The sequence below is a fragment of the Ictalurus punctatus genome, chromosome 25 (assembly GCF_001660625.3).
Source record: "Ictalurus punctatus breed USDA103 chromosome 25, Coco_2.0, whole genome shotgun sequence".
NCBI classification, from domain to species: domain Eukaryota; kingdom Metazoa; phylum Chordata; class Actinopteri; order Siluriformes; family Ictaluridae; genus Ictalurus; species Ictalurus punctatus.
Window position 1 is genome coordinate 10896532 of NC_030440.2, and position 21836 is coordinate 10918367.

At 37.2% G+C, this 21836-nt stretch overlaps 1 protein-coding gene across 4 annotated transcripts; it reads right to left on the reverse strand.

The window, feature by feature from the left end:
* Positions 1-2182: 2182 nt before the first annotated feature.
* hook1 (hook microtubule-tethering protein 1) lies at positions 2183-21128 on the reverse strand. Of its 4 annotated transcripts, none has more exons than XM_017456357.3 (22): positions 20898-21128; positions 18027-18112; positions 16939-17011; positions 16759-16809; positions 16292-16424; positions 16032-16099; positions 15217-15279; positions 15041-15124; positions 13068-13231; positions 10683-10823; positions 10107-10308; positions 9537-9647; positions 9354-9441; positions 8668-8734; positions 8411-8551; positions 7254-7341; positions 7101-7132; positions 5529-5611; positions 3905-4005; positions 3309-3410; positions 2685-2753; positions 2183-2564 (listed from the first exon to the last, which is right to left on the reverse strand). In XM_017456357.3, the coding sequence occupies exons 1-22, from the start codon at positions 20940-20942 to the stop codon at positions 2409-2411; spliced, it is 2148 nt and encodes a 715-aa protein (XP_017311846.1). In that variant the 5' UTR covers positions 20943-21128; the 3' UTR covers positions 2183-2408. The 4 variants fall into 4 exon arrangements, with proteins under 4 accessions (XP_017311846.1, XP_017311844.1, XP_017311845.1 ...); XM_017456355.3 differs by having other exon boundaries at positions 2184-2564; positions 3905-4008; positions 20898-21127; XM_017456356.3 differs by having other exon boundaries at positions 2184-2564; positions 15041-15127; positions 20898-21127.
* Positions 21129-21836: the final 708 nt, after the last annotated feature.

Here is a 21836-nt window from a genome sequence, read left to right on the forward strand (position 1 = left end):
TTTTTCACCATATAATGAAATGGCTAATGATGAAACATGGTCCTACATGTTACCACAGTACACTTTTAGAGCCTTTGTGACACAAGGGGTCCTACACAATATTAGGCAGGTGGTTTTAATGTTTTAGCTGATCTGTCTATCTATCTATAGAGTCCTTTAATATTACAATATTATGGGGCCCCCTTTGTATGAAAATGAGCAAAAATGCAGAAAGAGAATAGCACAAGCAATTATTGTCCCATCTGACAGTACTGGAACAGCAAGGCCAATTCTTTACACTTAAGACATTTGGCTAGAAATGGCTTTTTAAGTGCAAATTTGATATCACGAATTAACTAAACTGTGCAATTTTTGAAAACTTTGGGTTCTTCTTTGCCTTGCTGTCCATCTTCCTTACTGTGTGTGTTGGAAATATGCTCTTGCACACTCTTCCCTGCATTGCAAAGTGTTAACCGTTCCAGACTTAAAATGTTTTATTATAGCCATAATCATGTATTTGAGAACAAATTTTGCTGTTTGTTTATGTATTTTTTATATCCTATCAGGTCAACAACCATCTGTTCCTTTTAAAATTGATTTCCCTTTTAAAAAAGAATGCATAAAGACAGGTATTTAATATGGAACCATCTGGAATACTGATTAGTGACGTCTCAAAAAATTCAATAAAAAAACATGCAAAATAAACTCTTTTTGTGTGGGTGTGTTTATTTCTTGTGTAGAAAACAAAGTTTTAGGTATTCATAGATTATTATAGCCATTATTTCTCTTTATTAAGCCTTATGATTGACAAAAACACTCAGTAATGAAGTATACAACCTTACAAGCCTACCTCTTTTAACATGTTACATAAGTATCTGTATTTAATATTCAAAACAATTATATTTCCCAGTAAAGGATAAAAGTCCTATATTCAACATAATTCAGATAGAAAGCAAATTTGAGATTAAGTCTTTATTTAAGAAACTAAATCATTAAGAATGTAAACTGAACCAAAACAGTATTTCCCAACCCAGTGTTGAGCGACATGCACAGGCTACATTTTTGCACTTAACCAGGTGTTTGTGATTGCTGGGAGCAAAATGTGAACCATCTGGGTTGGGGAACACTGGCTAAATATTTTCCAACAAAAACTAATCACCTTTGTACCATACAACCCCAAATTATTCTGACCCTCTGACATACAGTCTTTCTAAATCTATACTGCAGCAACGGATAATTTATTGGTCACGAATGGTTACTATAAATAAATGCCAGTTGGCAAAAAAGAAAGCGATCAGATAAAAGGTCACAGCATTGCACCCTACAATAGGACGATTGGGCTGGGACGCCATGGCCATGCGCTGGTGATTTAATCCTGATATCTGATAATTTTGTACATTAAAGCCAGGTAAAATATTCAAGAGGCAAAAAGGTTCTGCATGCAAGAGTCCAATCACAGTCAAATTCTGTATTAAATAAGTTACATTATTACGGATATTAAATTATACAGACAGCTTGTTCTAGTTGATTAAAGACTGGCTGTAGCACCTAGATTTAATTTTTTGTGATTGGTAATTGTTTAATTTTTGTATTCAATTATAAGAAAAGTAGTCATTTTGTAGTAGAAAAAAAAAAGAGCATTTGGTGTCCAGCACCATATATGCGTTTTTCCTGATGCTTTATACTCATCGTTCATTGTAGCTGATTTTGTGAACATGCATGGAAGCTGAGAGTTTAATTGAAATGTCAATAAACATGTCTGTATATGTGTCAGGGCAATAGTAGTATTCATACTTATATATAATAGTACACATTACCTGACTGCATAGAGTACTACTGGAAGTTCAGCTTAGCCTTCATCATGCATCCTAAACCCATACCAAGGACGATATCATGATACATCTTTCTCTGAATTTGTCTTTCACAACTGTCATATGACAAAATGTTGATATAATACAGATATCAAACCAGTAATACAGTTGTTGCAGCTTGTCTTGTGTAACTAATTGCAAAGGCTGTAGTCTGTAGTGTGCATGATAAATAAGTGTGTAATAGTTTGTAAAACTGAGTTACTGTGCTCGAGTGCATATTATTTTTGTAACGTGTTAAACCCTAGCTCGATTGCTTGAGTGTGTGAGATATATATATATATATATATATATATATATATATATATATATATATATATATATATATATATATATATATATATATATATATATATATATATACACACACACACACACACACACACACACACACACGTATACATACACACACACACACGTATGTACATGTGTGAGGCTCCTAAGTGCTAACGTTCACATTATGGCATGGTTGTCCCTTTATTTAGGAGTTCAAGGTGTTTAAGGTCACTTAAGTGTGCATTTGAGAAAAGGGAAAACTAGGTGTCATGTGGTGTCGAGTCATCACTTGGAGGAGCTGGCAGGCACGTTGATTGACATGGTGCGTCGTGCGTTGGTCACCTGACGTTGCTGGGCCAGGAAGGACTGGCCAGGCGGCACCAGCGAGTTAGAGCACCCACTCAGACGAGACTCAATCGCCAGCTTATGAAAATTCAGGCTCTGCGCAGCAAGTGTGCATGTGTGTTAGAGAGAAAGACATTCATTTACTGAAGAATATGAATATATTTTCCATATTTACATAGACCTTGTACTTAAAGCCTGGAAAAAGGTCCTCTTTACCTTATTGTACCATGCAGTCACAATCAGTTTCTCCTCATACTCTCTCAGCTTAGCCTGCTCACACTCTCTCTGTGGAAGACAAAGGAACAAAAGAGATGTTATACAGGGAGAGAGGAAAATATTTGTTTTGTTGTTTTTTTTTTAATTAAGGGATAAAACATGACAGGGTGTACTGTTACAGGGAAATGATCAATGACAACATCCTGCCTTTATTTACTTATTAATTAAAATCATACTTTTTTATCCATTTATAGTTCCTTCCCTCATCCCAACATTATAGTACCTATAAAGAACTGTTCCCACACTTTCTCTTAAAGTTAAAACAAAAAAAAATCCTGCTTTACCATGGTGAAAAACTTAAAGAAACAGCTTTACCTCTGACTGTGACAAAGTGCTGTCACTGGAGACTCAATCCATAAATTTGAAATAAACACCTTTTTTACAATTAGCCGTTTTAAATAGTTTTAATATTAGAAATGGATAATGACACGCATCTACCCTACAGGTGCCTGTGAATTAGTTGTTACTATAGAAATCATGTGCTGTTATAGAAAATTAATCAAAACCTTCTGACTACTCAGAATCGATAATCGATTTTTTTTTTTAATTAAGCAAGATTTAGACCTCTAGAGCAATTATTCTCTTCTCCTTCTCTGACAGCTGGAGCTTCAGGGACTGGATCTCAGCTGAGGCTGGGTTCAATTTTGGGTCCAGTGCTCGGATCACCTGTCAAACAGGCATACACAAAACACAGACACACGCTATTAAGCAGAATCAGTTAAACGGTGTTGTTCTCTCATTGGAAAATGAATAATGACCCACCATCAGTATACATCAATGCTGCCTCATAGCTTCAGGTTTGATCCTGAGCTCTGGATACTGTCTGTGTGGCGCTCTGCATGTTCTCCCCTTGTCCGTGTAGGTTTACTCCCACTTAGCAAAAACGAAATGCTAAATTTTCCCTAGGTCTGAATGAGCATGCTGATGCTATTTGTTTCTCATTTCCTTAATTACAGTTATTTAGTGTTCAGGCCAAATGAGTACAGGAGGAAACTGGATGTTGTCAGAAACTACTGGACAATCATATGCAGTCATACAATAAAAAAAGATGAAGAGAAAAGAAAAAAAAAAAAAACAACACACTGTAGAAATTTGTGTTTCTCTACATGAGTGAGTATATACACAGTAGTAATCACTTGTATGTAGCTGTATGTAATTACATTGCGCGCTTTCTCCAGATACATTTTGTATCGGTCCTCCATCGCCCGCATGTCATCGTCCTTCTTCTTCAGAGCAGCCATCAGTTCATCCACCTTCAGTGCTGCTGGATAAGCAAATCAACATCAAGTACTGTGAGGTTATTTCAGAGCAACTGGAGTTAGGTTTTTAAATTGACTAAAATATGTAATTAGGCCTATGCAATTAATTCAATATGAATAACAGATTAATTTAAAAACTACAAAAACAGTAATTTTAAGATTAGAACATTATTTTCTTAAAATTACAAGCAGTTAAATGTAGAGATGGTACGATACCACTTTTTGTTTTCCGATACAGATATCAATACTGAAACTTTACTTAATATACACTGAGTATTTGCCGATACTGAAAGTCGTCTGATATTGTTCTCTTTAAAAACGACTAAACTTTAAAACGTATTTTCCCCAACTGAATCGCTTAATCAATTACATTATAAAGTATGAAATATAAATATAATAAAATCAAGTATCTTTTAAACCTTTACAGAATTTCTTTTCCAAATATCCAGTCGTGGAAATTGTTGGCTTTTTTAAAATATATTTGGACAAGCAAACATTTGATCCTCTTTGAAACTGTGTTCCCTTTGCTATTGAGGTGTGTGGTGTCATCATGCCAAGATCTAAAGAGTTCTGTAAGGCCTTCAGAAAAAAGTTTGTGGATGCCTATGAGTCTGGAAAGGGATTTAAACAGATCTACAAATCATCTGAAATACATCATTCCACTTTAAGGAAAATAATCTACAAATGGCGCAGATTTCAAACAACTGGCCATCCTAGCAAATTCAAGCCAAGAGCAGAACATCTGATGAAAAAAGTCTCCAAGAAACCCAAAATTTCATCACAGGATCTGCTATCAAGTCTTGCAGCTGTTGGTCTCAAAGTGCATGCTTCTGCAATCAGAAAGAGATTGCACAAATTTGACCTGCATGGGAGGCATGCCAGGAAAAAGCCTTTGCAAGACTACAGTTTGTCAATGAGCATACAGGCAAAGACCAGGCCTTTTGGAATAATGTGCTCTGGACAGACGAATCAAAGATAGAGTTGTTTGGTCACAGTACAAGCAGACGTATTTGGCGCAGTCCAAAGACAGCTTTTCAGGAGAAGCACCTCATACCATCTGTGAAGCACAGTGGTGGAAATGTTATGGTTTGGGTTGCTTGGCTGCCTCAGGGACTGGACTGATAGCGATATATATGCTGTGTATTGGATCGGTGCCATTTCTATTTAATATATAAATGCCTTAATATGTATACTGTACATACTTTAGCTTGGTTTGTTTTGTTCAGTCTCACCTAGACCTCATTGTTTTACAATGAACCCAATGGACCAGTAAAATTGACATCATCATGTTAATTATTGTCCTAAATTACTACCTGTTCATTCATCACAACCACACAAAAATCATAACTTCTGATTATTGCCTTTGATATTATAATTGTGACAATTCCTAGAATGATAAATCACAACAGCTTTTCTTCCCTACTAACAGCAAAACAGTGCTAATACTATAGTTCCCTGTACTAAAGTGTGAGCTGAAATGTGAGCAATGTTAATCTCAGAGATCAGGATTTAACTGCAGGCTCACAGGTTTGAGACACATCTGGCTGTAGGTCCTCCAGTAGCTCCTTTTTCTTCATGATCTCATCTTGTGCTTCATTTAGTTGCACCCTGACAGAACGAGCAGAAACAAAACCATGTTGGAATCAGTGTTAGATTCTGCATTATAAGAGCTCTCAGTGAATGCTTTTTACATTAGGAAGTTTACATTTCACACACATAATAACCCAATTCACTTTCCTGACATGATTTCAATACATGTGGCCTGAAACTAACTTGCACAGCTACACCGATTGCCAATTTGATGTCTTTGTGTAAGAATGGTTAGAAACTCAGTCCGTAGTATGACGTACATCGAAGACGTTGAACACCTACAGTTTAGGTCCCAAGTTTACATACGCCTTGCAAAATGTTAATAACTAAAAAAAATTAAATAAGCGGGAGCATAAAAATTGTGTTTGTGTTTAGTTTTTCATTTAATCCTGCCCTGAATATGCTATTTCACATACCAGATGTTTATATATAGTCCATGAGACACAATAATAACTAAATTTACCAAATGAACCAGTTCAAAAGTTTACATACGCTCGATTCTTAATACTGTGGGTCCTTACCTGGAGGATCAACGACATGATGTTTTTATGTTTTGTGATAGTTAAACTATAGTTAAACTGCCCTCTGTTCTTCAGAAAAATCCTCCAGGTCCTGCACATTCTCTGCTTTTCCGGCATCTTCTGCATATTTAAATTATTAACGTTTCGCAGATTCTTCAAGGCTTATGTAAACCTACAACCTCAACCGTACCTACAGGGCAGCTGGTATAAATGGCAGGGCTAAGCCCCTCTGTTTTCAAAAATAAAAAAAGACATCAATATAAGGTTTCATTTTTGTCATCACCATCAGGTTATTTGCTGTTAAAATGTTCTTTTGGGTTATTTTGAGACTTTTGTGGAACTATGCACAACAGCACCACCAACTGTTGTATGAAAAATACACAGAATGGAATAAAGAAGTGAGGCTGTGGCAGATTCTTTTTAGCCCAGGCTATAGATTCATGCACCATGATTGAAACGCCTCCTAGAGTTCAGCCACATTTCATCACGTCATCATCAGTAGTGAGAAGGGGCCTGTGAAATTCAGTCGCAGATTTAATGAACTCAAACAAAGTGGATTATTTACCACCACCCCACCCCCCCAAAATGGAGAAGAAACTAAAAATAGATTCACTATGCACACATAGTCCAAGACAAATTACACAAAAGGACAGACAGCAGACTGTTTAATCACAGCATGAACTCAGTAGGGCATTATGGACTTTAAAACACTGTGTGTGTGAGTGAGAGAGATAGTTTGCCCCACATAATTCTTATTATGCAATCAATGAATTGAGCTATTGATAGATACTGTGTTAGATTGTAGCCTTCCCGACTTATATCATATACCAACCGTCACGTCCACCAAGGTTACAGCTTGTGGTGATGTTCAGAATCCTTTATTGGCACAGCCCTCAGAAACTTCCTGACAATTGCAGTGATTTCTGAATGCTAATATAATACACTACAAACTGCAGTGCAAAATGAAATTCAAATAACTAACTTACATATGAGCATCCAGCTTCCTCTTCAAGTTAGACTAGAAAAAAAAAAAAGATTCAGAAGTTTGTCATTACATACTGTGTGTACGTAAAGTAGAGACATGAAGTATAGACTGTACTGCGAGTTATACAAACAGTGTGTTATAACAGTACACTCACATCATCAGGTTTGGCTCCCTGGGTCTGTAGGGCTTTCTGCAAATCTTCAACCTGCTGCTGCAGCTCACTGATGCGCTCTCTGTTCAACCTATGAGAACACATTCCCAAGCATATTTACAGCTAAAATCACATTTACCATATAACTACATCTGTGCTCATTTATTATAATTATCACATACATTCATAAGGCAATGTGACAGTCCCATTGGTCTTGGAAACGGGGCAGTTAAGTAAATGTGTCACAGAGCATTCATTAACAAGCTATGAGCTTGGAAACCAATGCTCATGATGATAGCTAACTTGCTAATATACAGTATTTTGAACTTACTATTAGCTAATAAGTCTGAGTCTTTGAGTGAATATAAGCAGCTTCTGAGAAAATCTACACAGTCCATGTTCAGTATAGTCCTTTCAAAAATCACCTTGTCTAAGGTAGAAACTGAAGTGTGTGTATATACAGGGTTTTACAGGAACCAACAGGCACTGCTTCTATTTTAGTTTTGAGTAGAAATGTTTACAGTAGAAAACACTCTTCTATTCTATTCTATTTTCTGCAACCTCTGCACTTATTGGTTAGCATGGAACCCCGTATATGCACACTCCAGTTCGTACCTCAGTGGGCTTGACCGTTATGTTTGAACACATTTGTGCCGTGTTTGATCATTAGCATTAAAATTATTTGCAAAGTGTTACATTTGATGCTTTGGTGTATGCCTGTTTAGTCTTTTATTCTCTTTCAGGATGAAAATGTGTCCTTCAGCCAAAAAACTGCAATTTCTTTTGCCCATTTTCACCTGAAATGTTTCAGTGAAATCCCTAATAAGCACAGTTAACTACATTGTGTAATATTAGCTAACTCAAACACACTTTGATAGAATATTATTTCACATTAATTGACTCAAAAACATGCTCCATTTCTTGAGTGTATCTATGAGAATGAATAAAATAAATAAATGGAACATGCCATCTGTTCAATAGTACAATTCTGCAGAAAAAACCCCCACACATTGAAACACTAACACTCAAGAAGTTGAACGCATCTTATTTGCAACCCTATGTGTACTCACTCAGGGATTTCTAGAATTTTCACTATGTCAGTAAAAGCAAAGTATGTGAGTGTAGTCGACGTCAGATGTATAAGAGTTGCAGTGTGGTACCTGTTCTCAGTGTCTAGCTCACTGCGTGAACGCTGTGCCTCCTCCAGCTGCATCTGGAGCTCAGTGATACGCTCATTCTCGGAGTCGTCCTGCTGCACTCGCAGCATCTTATTCTCATGCTGCAAACGAATGAACTTCTCCCTTTACACAAACACACACAGAGATAAAGCAGATATCAAACCTATCAATCCTGGCAGAACATACATCATGAATCATAAACCAATGACTACAGCATAATGAAAAACACCCCACAATACCTGTACTCGATGGGCAACATCTCAGCTGCCAAGTTGTCCCGGCTCGGACTCCCGGTCTTATACATTTCTATAGTTTGAAAAACATACACAAGTTTAACTTAATTCCTTAATTCCAGGCAACAGGAAGCTGAATGAATTTCTGTGCTTTGATTTATAAGGTGTTTCTCAGCACCAGTCCTAAAGACTCACCAGCCTTCAGAGGTTCAGGTTTTCCTGCTCCAAACACACCTGATTCAGCTCATGCTGAATTAATCAAGCCCACATTAATCAATCCCACATTTGGATCTGGTGTGTTTGGGAACAGAGAATACTTGGGGTTCTAGGACTGGAATTAACACTGCCTTCAAGTCCTGTCGGAAATACCGTAATTACGAGGTACCACACTTGCCGTACACCACCACGACATCATAATTACAACTCTGGAATTTCTACATTTTTATTTGACCCCCACTTTCCGAATTCGTGAGTGTGTCAATAATAAAAAAAAAAAGTCACGGCAGCTACCAATATGAATGTGTTGACGGCAGACGGTAAGATTTAATTTATTGTAGATGTTACATTTCACCGTATCTAAACAACCAATAAACAACGTTTTGAGAACAGTGATGATTCCATGAGGAAAAATGCAGTGCTTTTCTAGTGATATTTTGCCACACAATCTTTATGAAATACTTCTAATAACATACCTGCTTGCAGAAGCTGGTCTTGTTGAGCTTGTGTACAACGAAGTTCCTCATTGGTCTCTCTTAGAGAGTCTCGCTCAATGATGATCCTCTGGTAGATTTGGTATAAAAACAGAGTACAGTCAAATACAGACAGAAAGTATGTGCTCTATATTCTGTAAATCTATAACTTATACACATTTATACCTCTTTCTCCTTCAGTAAGGCTTCATGCGTTTCTTCAAACTTTTTCATCTCGAAGGCCAGATTATCAGCTCTGCGAGTCTCTTCAGACAACTTCCTGTGAAGCTCCTGGACCTGATTTAAATATATGAAAATGTCTTGTTCATTTCCAACTGCACATTTGGGTTTGTGTATACCTGTAGCCTTTCAGAATAAACTTCAGTGTCTGGTTAGGATTTTCCTTATTATTTACATATCCAAGGACAAAAAAAAAAAGATCCAGTTTAAGTCTTTCAAGACACATGTCATTCATAGGATCATTCTTAAAGAATGAAAGTGCATCCCCTTCCCCGTTTATTCAAACTGTCAGTAGTTAAACAATTCCATGTACAAAAACACAGGTACTACTGGGAGTCAATTTTCTGCGGCTGAATTTGAAATGATGTTCTATTGGACCACTGAGGTTCTCAAATGGTATGACTTTGCATACTAAGTAGTATAGTAAACAGGACACCACCTGGAATTCAGCTGAACTGTGTGCAATTAAGGCTTAAAAGAACTATATCTGTTGATGAGCTACAGCCTTCTGGTTACCTGTCTCTTGTACGTTTCTAGCTGGGCACGAGCAGCATTGGCCTTGCGCAGCTCCTCCTCGAGACTGACAGTGTTGTGCATGTAAGTCATGTTCTTCTCTTCCAGAGCCTTCATCTGTCTTCTTAGGTCACCAAGATCCTCCAGCTTCTTCCTGTATGTCTCCACAGAGGCTTCAAGCTTCACTGCCCTGTCAGAGCAGCTCCTACACACACATTCACATGTCAGAATGCTAAGCTGGATTATAAGTACAATGAAATACTGTATGTGTATTCAATGAAATATGGATATGCCATTCCCTCCAAATGTAAGGTTATATTTCTCCCAGAACATGGCTACCTACAGCTGACCAATACATGGTATAAAACAAAATACAAACGAGAAGCTGTGTTTCTGTCTGTGAATTCAGAAAGTATTTGGAGCAAGTGATCTGAACACATTAAACCCACGAATTCACATTTTTTGCTAAAAATAAATAAATAAAAATAAACTTCTCAGTGAGTGCATTAGAATAATTTATTTTGCCAAAAGCAGCCAAATTATTAACACAGCCAAGATAAATGTCTCTCAGTGACACACCTCAGTATGTCGAGCTCGTCCTTCAGTGAGCGAGACTCCTCGGCCAGGCTGGTGAGTTCATCATTACGATGCTGAAGCTCCACCAGCTGCTTCTCCAGCTCCTCACAGTGAATACGGTAGTCATCTTTAGCCGCCTCCAGTCTTCCAATCACATACAAAGACACATAGAAAGCAGAAACAATTTCACCACCTTACGTGTATTATCAGCTTGTACTGTCCAGTACATACACCGACTATACTTCAGCATTTCTGTTTAAATTACAATGTTTTAAATACTCTAAAGTTTGAAAATCTAATCAAGGAATTGGTATAAGTCAATGGTTCGTGGAGAGATCTGAAGTGGGGCGCAAATTGTTTTCAAGAAATAAACACAGACAGGGCATCATTTGTGTTCTCGGTGCATTTTATTACTTTTCAAATAGAATGTGCATAAATGAAAAACCCCGCATTCCCCCTCCCTCTGTATTTTCTTTTTGCTGGGGAGAGGCAGAGCTTACCCACCTTTTATCTCGCTGTCAGTGCAGACCAGTGTTACCAACTTAGCGACTTTTCGGACCCCTTTAGCGACTTTAAAAAAAAAAAAAAAAAAAAAAAAGGGCCTAGCGACAAATCCAGCAACTTTTTGGACAAACCTTAGTGACTTTCCAAATGTCGCCAGTACTGTCCTGCAAGCGTGAGGTCTTGCTTTCCTGCTGCACTCACACCTCTCTCTGCGTCTGCTCTGATCAGTGAAGGGCTGAGAGCCAGAGATTTAACAATGTCACGGATAACGAGACGCGCCCTTCCTCCCAATTTACATCATTTGTATGCGAATGTTTTTACAATGCAAGACGAATGGAATGCAACATGTTTTACATGTAAAATAGTCCACGTTATTGCAGCCAAGTTCTCTTGTTCAAAGTAGTTACAGTGTTCAGAAACCTTTTTGATCATTCATGTTCCACACCTGTCCGTTATATAGTTTTTAAAAAATCATAAAACTTATTTTTCATAAAAATCATATTTTATTTACATAAATCAATATATTTTTTAAAAATCATAAACGTTATGAAAAGTGATTTAAAAAAAGTACAAAAACACAAAAGAAAAAAAAAATCTATCTAAAACAGATTATACACACACACACACACACACACACACACACACACATTATATATATATATATATATATGAGTGTGTGTGTGTGTGCCACATGATAGGGGAGGCGGAGGGGGCTTTAAAGTTAATCTCTGGTATAAGTGGACCAAATGACGTTAGAAATGCATCAGAAATTTCTTTATTTATCTTTATTTTATTTAGATCTATTCTACTCAGAAAAGGTCAAAATATCTAAAATCACTCTAATTACGCACTTTTCCATGACATAATTATGTTTTATACTTAATTTTTATACTTTATCTCAATTTTATATTATATTTGAAGTCTTTTATATAAGGAGTTAACTGATTTATTTAGAGATATATTAGGATCTGAGTGGGACCAGGTAATAAATTCCACAAGGATTCCTTATTTAAGTGCTATTCTGCATAATTTTTCTATGGTCTGGGACAATAACTGTGATTAAGTAAGAAATAAAACATAGCGAGGCATGCTGTGATAAGAACATTATCAACAACAAGGTGGTATGATGGGCCCTGATGCGAAACAACTTTTCCAATAGCTGAGCATCTCGAAGTGTTTTATTCCTCTTCAGCAATCTGCCATGCTAACTTTATTTAAATTGGAATTACAAATACATTTGATCTGTTTAAAGTTTCATTTAATGTTGTGGACCATCTGCAAAATAAGTTCCTGTTAACACTTACAGTATAACAGATATAAAGTGTTGCTGCCTCACAAGTTATGAGAGAAAAAAAATGCAGCTTGGAAAACAGCAAAGCCCTCTTAGCAAAGACTTTCTCATGTCAGAAAGAAAAAAAGAAAGAAAAAACAAACAAACAAAAAAAAACATACAACCGCAGCTTTGCTTCTTATTGTTACAAAGCACTGACACTGGAGACTCCTTCTCAAAATATTAAATGAACATCTCCTCACAGAAATTTCAGCATATCAACAGTTTTTAAAAAATCTGTTTACATGGAGCATCTGCTAAACAAGTCCATGTATAAGTTGTTACTATAAAAAATGATTAAATTTTAGGATGAGTGCATTCAACTAAACGTGTGATTTGACTTGCAGCCGGCATAACTACCAGAGCTGAAAATGAGTCAACACCTTCAACACTTTCTGACCAATCATAATTGACTATAATTGTGTGATATAAACTGGAACATATAAAAATGAGTTATCTGAACTGTAATTTTCAGATGGAAAAGCTAGTATAGTTGTGCTTCATCAGTCTCACATGGTGTTAATGTATGGGTGGGCTCTATGGTTGACCAGTACCTGAAGTTCTCCTCTTGGAATTGTTCTAGTTGCAGCTGGAGCTGACTGTGTTTCTTCCCTGATGGAGTGCTGGGATCATCAAGGGAATCCAACTGACTGGCTCGATCTGTCAGTACATCGTTCTCCGCTAGGAGGCTATTCCGCTCTTCCTGCAGAATTGCCACCTGTTTACAGGGGTTACATGGGTTGTGTAAATAATTGCGCATTAAAGGATCTTGCTATTAGACATTGCTGTTATTGGCATGAGGAGTCATTGTTGTATTCTTTATCAAGACCCCTATTCATGAGTGTTACTTGTAACCTAAACAGCAATAATGTTCCTTAATCAAGGTGGAAAACTGCAATGTTGTATTATCGTAAGGCCACAATCAGAGACCCACTCATCCCACCACCTGATGGAGCCTTCTCCTGAATATTGATTCCCCTGCACTCCTTCCACAGCCACTTCCTGTGTGCAAGTTTATAAGCCATGTGCTTCGTTAGACTCACTGCAAAGTATTGCCAGTTTACCTGTCTTACCGAACATTTGTCGAGTTGATTCAAGTATTGCTTCCTGTTATGACCTTTTGCCTGTGTTTTTGGATTTACGTGTTTGGGTTATCCTACTGCTTTGTTTGCCTGTTGGACTGTTTTCCCGTTACTGAACCCTGCCTGTTTTATTGACCACTGTCAAGCCTTGTGTTTTCGGATTTATCGAATAAACGCTTCTGCAGCATGGATTCTAACCTATCTCCCAGTTGAATGTGTTACAATTATTCAGATAAATGGGTGCATCCCATGCAAAGTATACTCAAAAAAGGCAGAATTCCATCTTTACTGCTCTCACTTTTGGAAAATTATTAATCAATACAAAACACCACTGAGAAGGTTTTAAAGCAGTAAAATTATTATATAAACTTTGTCACAACAGGGTCAGTAGAATATAAAAATAGACAAAAAGTGCATGGAGATTAGCTGATGTTAACGACAGAATGAGTCTTAATGTTTAACGTCAGGATTTATTTTTTGTGAAAACAGCAAAAACACAGCTGCAGCTCAGGTTTTGTGAGTATTTCCCCAGAGTTAGGTTGTTAGGTTGGTTAGGGCAAGGCTTTAGTAAGGCTTTAGTTAGGCTCTAGAGCCATGCATTTGGACTTACCTCAGTCTCAGGACACGTTTATACTCAATCTGTCAAAAATCAGTGTCAGCAGTGGATCAGTTTACAACAGTGTGTGCGAAGGCAAGATTACAGTGATACTGTGCACCAAGTTGATTTCTAAACAGATGAAGCCTCAAATGTGGCCTCGTTTAGCAACTCTTTAGCCAAGTAGCTACCTACAGGAGCACTTAATCAAACAAAACCTGATGTGCTAGAACAGTATTTACTGGATGTACTGTATATTCCACAAGTAACATCCTGCTGAGTAATATAAACATTGTATGAATGAACCTATAGTGTTTTCATCTTTCAGGCACTCAGTTTTTAAGATGCTTCACGTCAGAGAGAAACAACCATCACCGTCAGGACTCTACAGCAAAACTTCCTCATCCATGAAGGAGAGGGTTAAAAATCATCATGGCTCATGGATTCTGTTTCTAAAAGTGCTGGCCTTAAAAACAGTCAGTCTGCTTCCAAATGACAAAGGAGGCACAAACAAGATCAGGCTTTGTTAAGGTATTTCATCATGGTCTGTACATCTGTTGGGGATCACCACCAAGGGTTTGTCTTCTGCAAGAACTTAGCAAACTGTAAATAAAACTTAATACCTTAGCTGAACCTACTATAGGCAGAATATTTGAGTTTTCGATATTACTAAAGGATCAAAACTGGCTCTATACTCTCCAACATACATTTACAGATACTACAAGAAGTTAGGGGGCTTAGAGAACCTTTTCTTCTATTAAAAAACAAAAAACAAACAAACAGAAAAAAAACAGCCAGGGCCATGATATGTGTATTTCTTCATAGCAGTGCCTGTACTCAAATTTCTTACTTGGATATCGAGCTCTTGGCAGCGTTGAGCTAGCTCATCTTTCTCTGCCATCAGCTCGGTCAAGTCCTGCAGAGCTTTCTTCAGCTGCTAGTAAACACAAGCATTTCATAATCTTATAAAATACATTTCAAGCAAAGAATTTTTCACCATATAAATCAGTCACTCAAATCTTTTACCTGCTGTTCTACATCCCCCTGTGGCTCTGTCCCAAACTGGGCCATGGACTCTTTGCTCATTAGCTGCAAAATATGCGTGATTTACCATCAATTGCAATTAGACACAGGACAAGCAGATTTTGACTTTAGTTGTAGTTGCTTGGTGGAGAAGTATTAAAAAAATTAATAAATAAATAAAAACCTACTTCCTATTGACTTTTGCAACAATTTCTTCCTTTGGTATGCATGTTTAAACATAATGCACTACACAGTGTGAGGAAAACGTGGTGTTTGAAAACACTGAGGAAAACCAAGCAAAAAAAAGTGTAGCACAAAGTTGCTATATAACTTTCCTAGCACACCATGGAGTCAGAACCCAGTTAAACATGTCAAGAGAAAATAAAGATGCTATATGGCCTAAGATGTTTTTACTTGCAATGTGAGGAGAAGAAGCTCATAGCCAAAAGCTTTGCCAACTACTTGGTGACTTTTTTGTCAAAGGCACTAACACAATGTGCTACATCGTAAACTTTATCAGGGTCAGGTAAGTGCTATGGACACTCAGTCATCCCTTCCTCAAGAATACATTTCTATTAGTCTGTATTAATGCGCATATTAATGCAACTGGCTAACTAGCTAACTATGTCCGCTACCATTTTTTAGCCTAAGAAATTAAATGACTGGTGGCAAAAATATGGGACTGGGTATGCATGCATGCATGCATGCATGTATTTTGGAGCTTTCACTTGTTAATAAATTTATGATTTGTCCAGCCCTGCATCTATAAAAAATACTTATTAAAAATAGAAACTAAAAAAAAAATAAGCCAGCCTGACCTCCTGAATGGCTGTCATGACTACATGCTGCACAGATTCCTCCAGGGTCATTATGATCTGGATATAATCTAGAGAAACAGAGTTACTGTCAAAAGCTTATAACCATCACTATCATGGCCAAGCACATACAGTACAACTGCAGGGGTAATATATCAGTTGCAGTTAAATAAAGTGCTGATTTACAGAACTACATACTAGATTATTACATAATCGTATACACTATGGGATTATAGGATTAGCCCAGTGAGTAGAACAGGTACCTTGTTTCCTCTCACATTTGACCGCACAGCCGAGGATGAGTTGCAAGAGGCGTCCGAGCTCCACGTGGTCAGAGAGTTCGGCCACACGCACCACATCAGGCAGGGGGAAGCCTGACATCTGCTGATTCAGGACCTACCACAAAGATGCACAAACAAAACAAGCAAATGAGATATATGGAGGAGGTTAATAACATTGAAGGAGGCAAGGGGGATATAGAAACGGATAGAGAGAGAAAGAGAGGTAGATGTGGTGTATCAGCAAAAACTTGGCAGAGTATAGTTAATTAAAAAATAATAATAAAGAAAACGCTTGCTGCTATCTGGATGGAAATTCTTTATGTACGAAAGGACTGCTGTGTAGACACAATAAATGTTCCTGAGAAGATATCTACTATATATCTGTTTTAAAAAAACTAATATTATAATCCTCCATTTTTTATTAGTTCTTAAGCAGTTTAAAAACTTACCTCATTATAGTAATCAACAATCATCTGCAAGATCTTTTTAAGGTTGTTCAACTGCAGAAAAACATAAATGGGAAAAAAAAAGAAAACATGAAAAAAAAAAAAAAAATGCACAAATGGTTATATCAAAAAGGTGTGGACTCAAAGTGGATAAACTACACAGCAGAAGGTACAGTAGTTTACCTTGAGTCTCAGGTTATCTCCAACATCTTCCTTAATACGTATCAGCCAGCTATCATTGAACCAGGACGGATCTCTAAACAAGAACAGGTTAATAGAGTGATATAATGTTAATGTTAAAGTGAACATATTCAACTCTTGGCATAGAGATGCACTGTTAAAAAAAAAAAAAAAAAAATTCTTCTTTTTTTTCTCCAATTTCTTTATTTCGATCCTTTATTTTAGATCTACTGTCTTACTCTTTAAATGCATCTACTGGCTTGCTCCAAATGACATGTCTTTGTACCTGAACATTAACAATAAAAAGGTATCATTTCTATCTTATCTTATCTTATCTTAACTGCAAAGCAATGTAAATATTAGACAAGCCTGTTTTCTATTAAGACTGAACTGTATCTGAGACACATAAGTAATATGGTCATGAAAGCAGTTTAGTCCTTCTTTTTACCAACTTGTATGCCTCAAATACCCTTAACATACAGTATAGATATGCTGTTTTTGGTGACTTCTCGATGAATATTCACTGTATGTACAGCATATAGTTCAGGCACATTCTATACTGGGGTCCATATATAGTCTATTTAGCAACCTTAAACTTTAAGCAATCTCTTGGTTCAAGAGAAGAACCAAAGTCTGACATAGCCAGACTTCAACTTCCTGAACATGAACATGTAAGTAACATCTCTAACCCTAACCCTAACCCTAACCCTAACTATTTCAGACATGATGACCTTGCTGTGACCTTGATCCTGTTCGGATCGATTCCAAACCCTAATCAGTACATTTGCTGGTTACAATGATAATTTCCACATAAATCTTACAAACATTCAGCCAGTCATTCTCGAGATATATCGCTAACGAGGATCTCAGACGGACACACGGACAACCCCAAAACATAATGCCTCCAGCACCTAATGGGAGAGGCATAAAAACGTTTCTTAGACCGAGCATATCTATATCCATGCTCAAGTAATACAACCCTGCAGGATACCCACAATTCAGTGAGCATTGTGAAATATTCAGGAAGGGAAATGCTGAAATTAAAATGGGTGAGTCAGGCATGAATAAATGGAGAGGAGTGAAATACTTACATCTGATGCAGAGCTTGTGCCATGGCAGCACCTGTGGTCAGATCCTCCACTGTCGTACATGGTGCTGCAGTGTTAAAGGTTCGCAACTGAAGGCATATCCAAAAAAAAAAAAAAAAAACCCAAATATACCACTTTATTATTTTTCACTAAGAAAGGAAATCCTATAGTGCATGCAGAATCTACTCTCACAGCCTGCTACAGTCAAGTAAAAAGGTTTGCTTCACATTAAGCCAAAAATTACAAGAGAGAAATGCACACATACACACACAAACACACACACACACACACACACACGTCTTCACAACAAATGAGAATGTTGAATGTAATAAGAAAGTTAAGCTTGTGGCAGTGTGAAGAGTAGAAACATTGTATAGGCTGTTGTAAAGGGTTTGTGTAAGTAAAAGAATGCATAGATTGAATACTGCTGTAGTACAGCCTGTGCTCTACTGTGTCAGTGCTGAGTTATAACACACATTCAACAAAACCCACTGATCTGTAGTACTTAATATAAGCCCTGCACATGGTTCTACCTATAGATCAACATCAACAAGATAGCATTCCCACAAAATTTCACAACTGGAGCTGTGAATCGATGCATTTGTACCAAACTGCACATATTTAAACAAACTGTATGCACCAAGGTAAAGGTTTTTGTTTGTTGTTTAGATTATATATATTATATATCATTATAGCCAATACAGCCACACATATTTGCAACACAGGATCCCAGAGAATGGTGTGCATCTTCTCTGTGACATTTAATATACAACTCGTGTTAATAGTGAAAAGTATAGTAGGGATGGGTGATATCTTATCGTTTGCAATATACCGGTAGAGACGGCATGCGACCCGTTCGCAACTCACATGCAGAGTGAAAACACGTACGGCGGAAGGCGGACATGAAGCTGAGAAGGAGTTTATCGCTAAACGAGGAGCTACCTCTGCAATCTGGAACTGGTTCGGTTACAGAAAGTCAGTTTAATTTTTAGATCGGTGTTTGTGTTTCTGAGGCTCTCAAGACTGCATGCAGGGGTCACTTGTAGCTAAAAACAGCAGTGCATGGTACTATATTAATATAGTCACTGATATCGTTATTGGAATAAATACCAAAAACCTATATCAGGATATAGTTTTAAGTCCATATTGCCCATCCCTACAGAATAAACCACTTTCCTATTGAAACCAAATGTATTTCTTACAAAAGCACGCGTAGGTCACTGCACACACGTTTCCATTTAAGTGGGTCAAATAAATTTAAAATAATATAGTGATATCCAGATAAACAAAAGAAACAACTATGCATAACCACTGTGTGTAAAACCATATTTTTTACCTTGAGTTATGGAAACGGCATTGTACACCCCTGCTGAAAAAACCCCAACAGAACAGTCCGTACAGGATTTCGCAGAGTTTCTTTTTGTGATCGTTGCGGCCAAAAATGCTCGATTTTGCTGTGGCTTTTTTCAAAACTTGCGATGCAATCTGAGCAATTTTTTGTGCTTTTTTGCAGAAAACTTGAATTACTTTTGCAGAAATACTTGAATTGGCGAAACTGTTTTGCACGGCGTTTTCGCAACGATGTTTGTTGGTAAATGAGACCTTTTAGCCGTACTCACGTTCGACGCACGTGAAATGAAGAGGGCTTTCACTGAATGAGCGTTGTGATGACGTCACACAGTGTGTCTTGGCCTAAGTCTGCGGTAATTCGGAAAAATTGCACCGTTTGCTTGATTTTGTGTTCAATTCGGCGATAACAAACACGTCTGCGAAAATGCCATAGATAGAAACCCTCAGTTGTATTGGTTGTAATGGAAACTGTAATGGTCCCTGTGTAATCTGGTAATCTGTTGCTTTCTATTGCTGGTATGATATGTCTACTAGTAACCATTAAGAACTAATAATGGTAATGATAATAATTTTAATGGTTAGCTGATGGTTTGTAATGGAATTTCTTGTTGTTATTGTTGTTGTTTTTTCAGCAGGGACCAATTTAATTTGATAAAGGACAATTTATCGACAAGTTGCTAACTTGTTATTTTTACATCATCATTGCAATAACAAAAAAGAACGCACTAATTTTACAGCCAAAGGTTTGTGGACACTCGATCATCACACCGATATGTTCTTGTTGAATATCCCAATCCGGATTTATTCCCACTTTACTGTTATAATAACCTCCATTCTTCTGGGAAGGCTTCCCACTAGATTTTGGAGCGTGGCTGTGGGGATTTGTGTTTGTTCAGCCACTGATGTTGGGTGAGGAGTAACGGTCAGTGTTCATGTTCATCCAAAAAAAAAAAGTGTTCTCAGTGGGTTTGAGGTCAAGGCTCCTGAGATCTTCCACCCCATGTCTTCATGGAGCTCACTTTGAACACATTCTTGTGCTGGAAGAGGTTTGGGCCTCTTGGTTCTAGTGAAGGGAAACTGTAACGCTACAGCATATAAAGACATTCTATACAATTATATTCCATTCAACTGTGTGCTTTGTGGCAACAGTTTGAAAAGAACCACATTTGGATATGAACGTCAGGTGTCCACATACTTTTGGACATATTTTGGAGTGCATGCTGTTTACACCTGCAACACTTAGCAGTTTGGCTAGCTATCTGTCCATACAACATGAGCTATAATATAAATATGGTTGTACAGTAAACCATACAGCAGTAGTGTATCGTGTATGTCAATGTCTTCATTAAACTATAACTGTGTTATCATATTTGCTACATTTACTGCAATAAACACGGTCCACGACATCCGACTACCTGCGACAGGTAGTGCCATGGTCACTGATGTAAGGCTACATAAATAACCCTAGAACCGGAGGACGCTCGCGGGATCAGGAGTAATAAATGACACCGAATTTAAACTTACCCAAATAATCAGGCTCTCACATAACACCGTTTTGTTCAAATCCATCTCTCCCACCGTCGCACGTCTAACATATACATATATTTATATATATATTTTTTTGTTTGGTTTTTTTTTTTTTTTTTTTTCCTCCGTCCACCTGTCAACAATGCTCTTCCCTGTTCCGCTGCGTTTGACCTCACCTGGAGGCGGATGTTACCGTCAGCGCGTTCCACAGCCGAGTGCGCTGAGAGTGCGCAGCGTTTCCGCCGTAAATGGTTCGTGAATCGGAGCGGCGCAGCACTCGCGTGCTCTGCTGATGCGGATTGGGGGATTGACGGGATCAAAGCTCAGGACTGAGGAGTGAAAAGCCAATTATGCATTGAGTTCCAAAGCAGAGAACAGCCAATCAGAACGAAGCACTGGAAAAGCCTGACAGCTGAGGTCATAAATTAAATAAATATCTCGTTACTTTGGGTAAAATAAATTTAGGTAAACTAAATGGCATTGGCATTTCCAGTATTACTAGCCTAGTAAAATACTATACTAATAAGTTATAAGAGATAAATTCAAAGTAAAAGTAAATTCGAATAAAAGGAATATAACTCAAGGTGTGTAAAAATATTATAAAATGCAATAAAATAGTAAAGCAGGTCATAGCAAATATATATATATAATTATATAAAACACACATTCCCCCTATTTTATTGCATTTTATAATATTTTTCCACTTTCCATATTTCATTTCTTACATCACAAACAATCTGCAATGTGTGGACTTAAAAAGAAGAAAAATTATATATATATATATATATATATATATATATATATATATATATATATATATATATATATATATATATATATTATAATTTTATTTAAAAAAAAATTACAGTTGCCATGTTTAAGTACAGTGCCCTACACTAATATTGGCACCCTTGGTAAATATGAGCAAAGAAGGCT

Coding starts and splice junctions, on each gene's coding strand:
- hook1 (XM_017456354.3), bottom strand. CDS start 20,942: ATGGATTTGAACAAAACGGTGTTATGTGAGAGCCTGATTATTTGG. Junction 16,810..16,938: donor GAGATAACCTGAGACTCAAG/GTAAACTACTGT, acceptor GTTTTTCTGCAG/TTGAACAACCTTAAAAAGAT. Junction 10,309..10,682: donor GACGAGCTCGACATACTGAG/GTGTGTCACTGA, acceptor ATGTGTGTGTAG/GAGCTGCTCTGACAGGGCAG.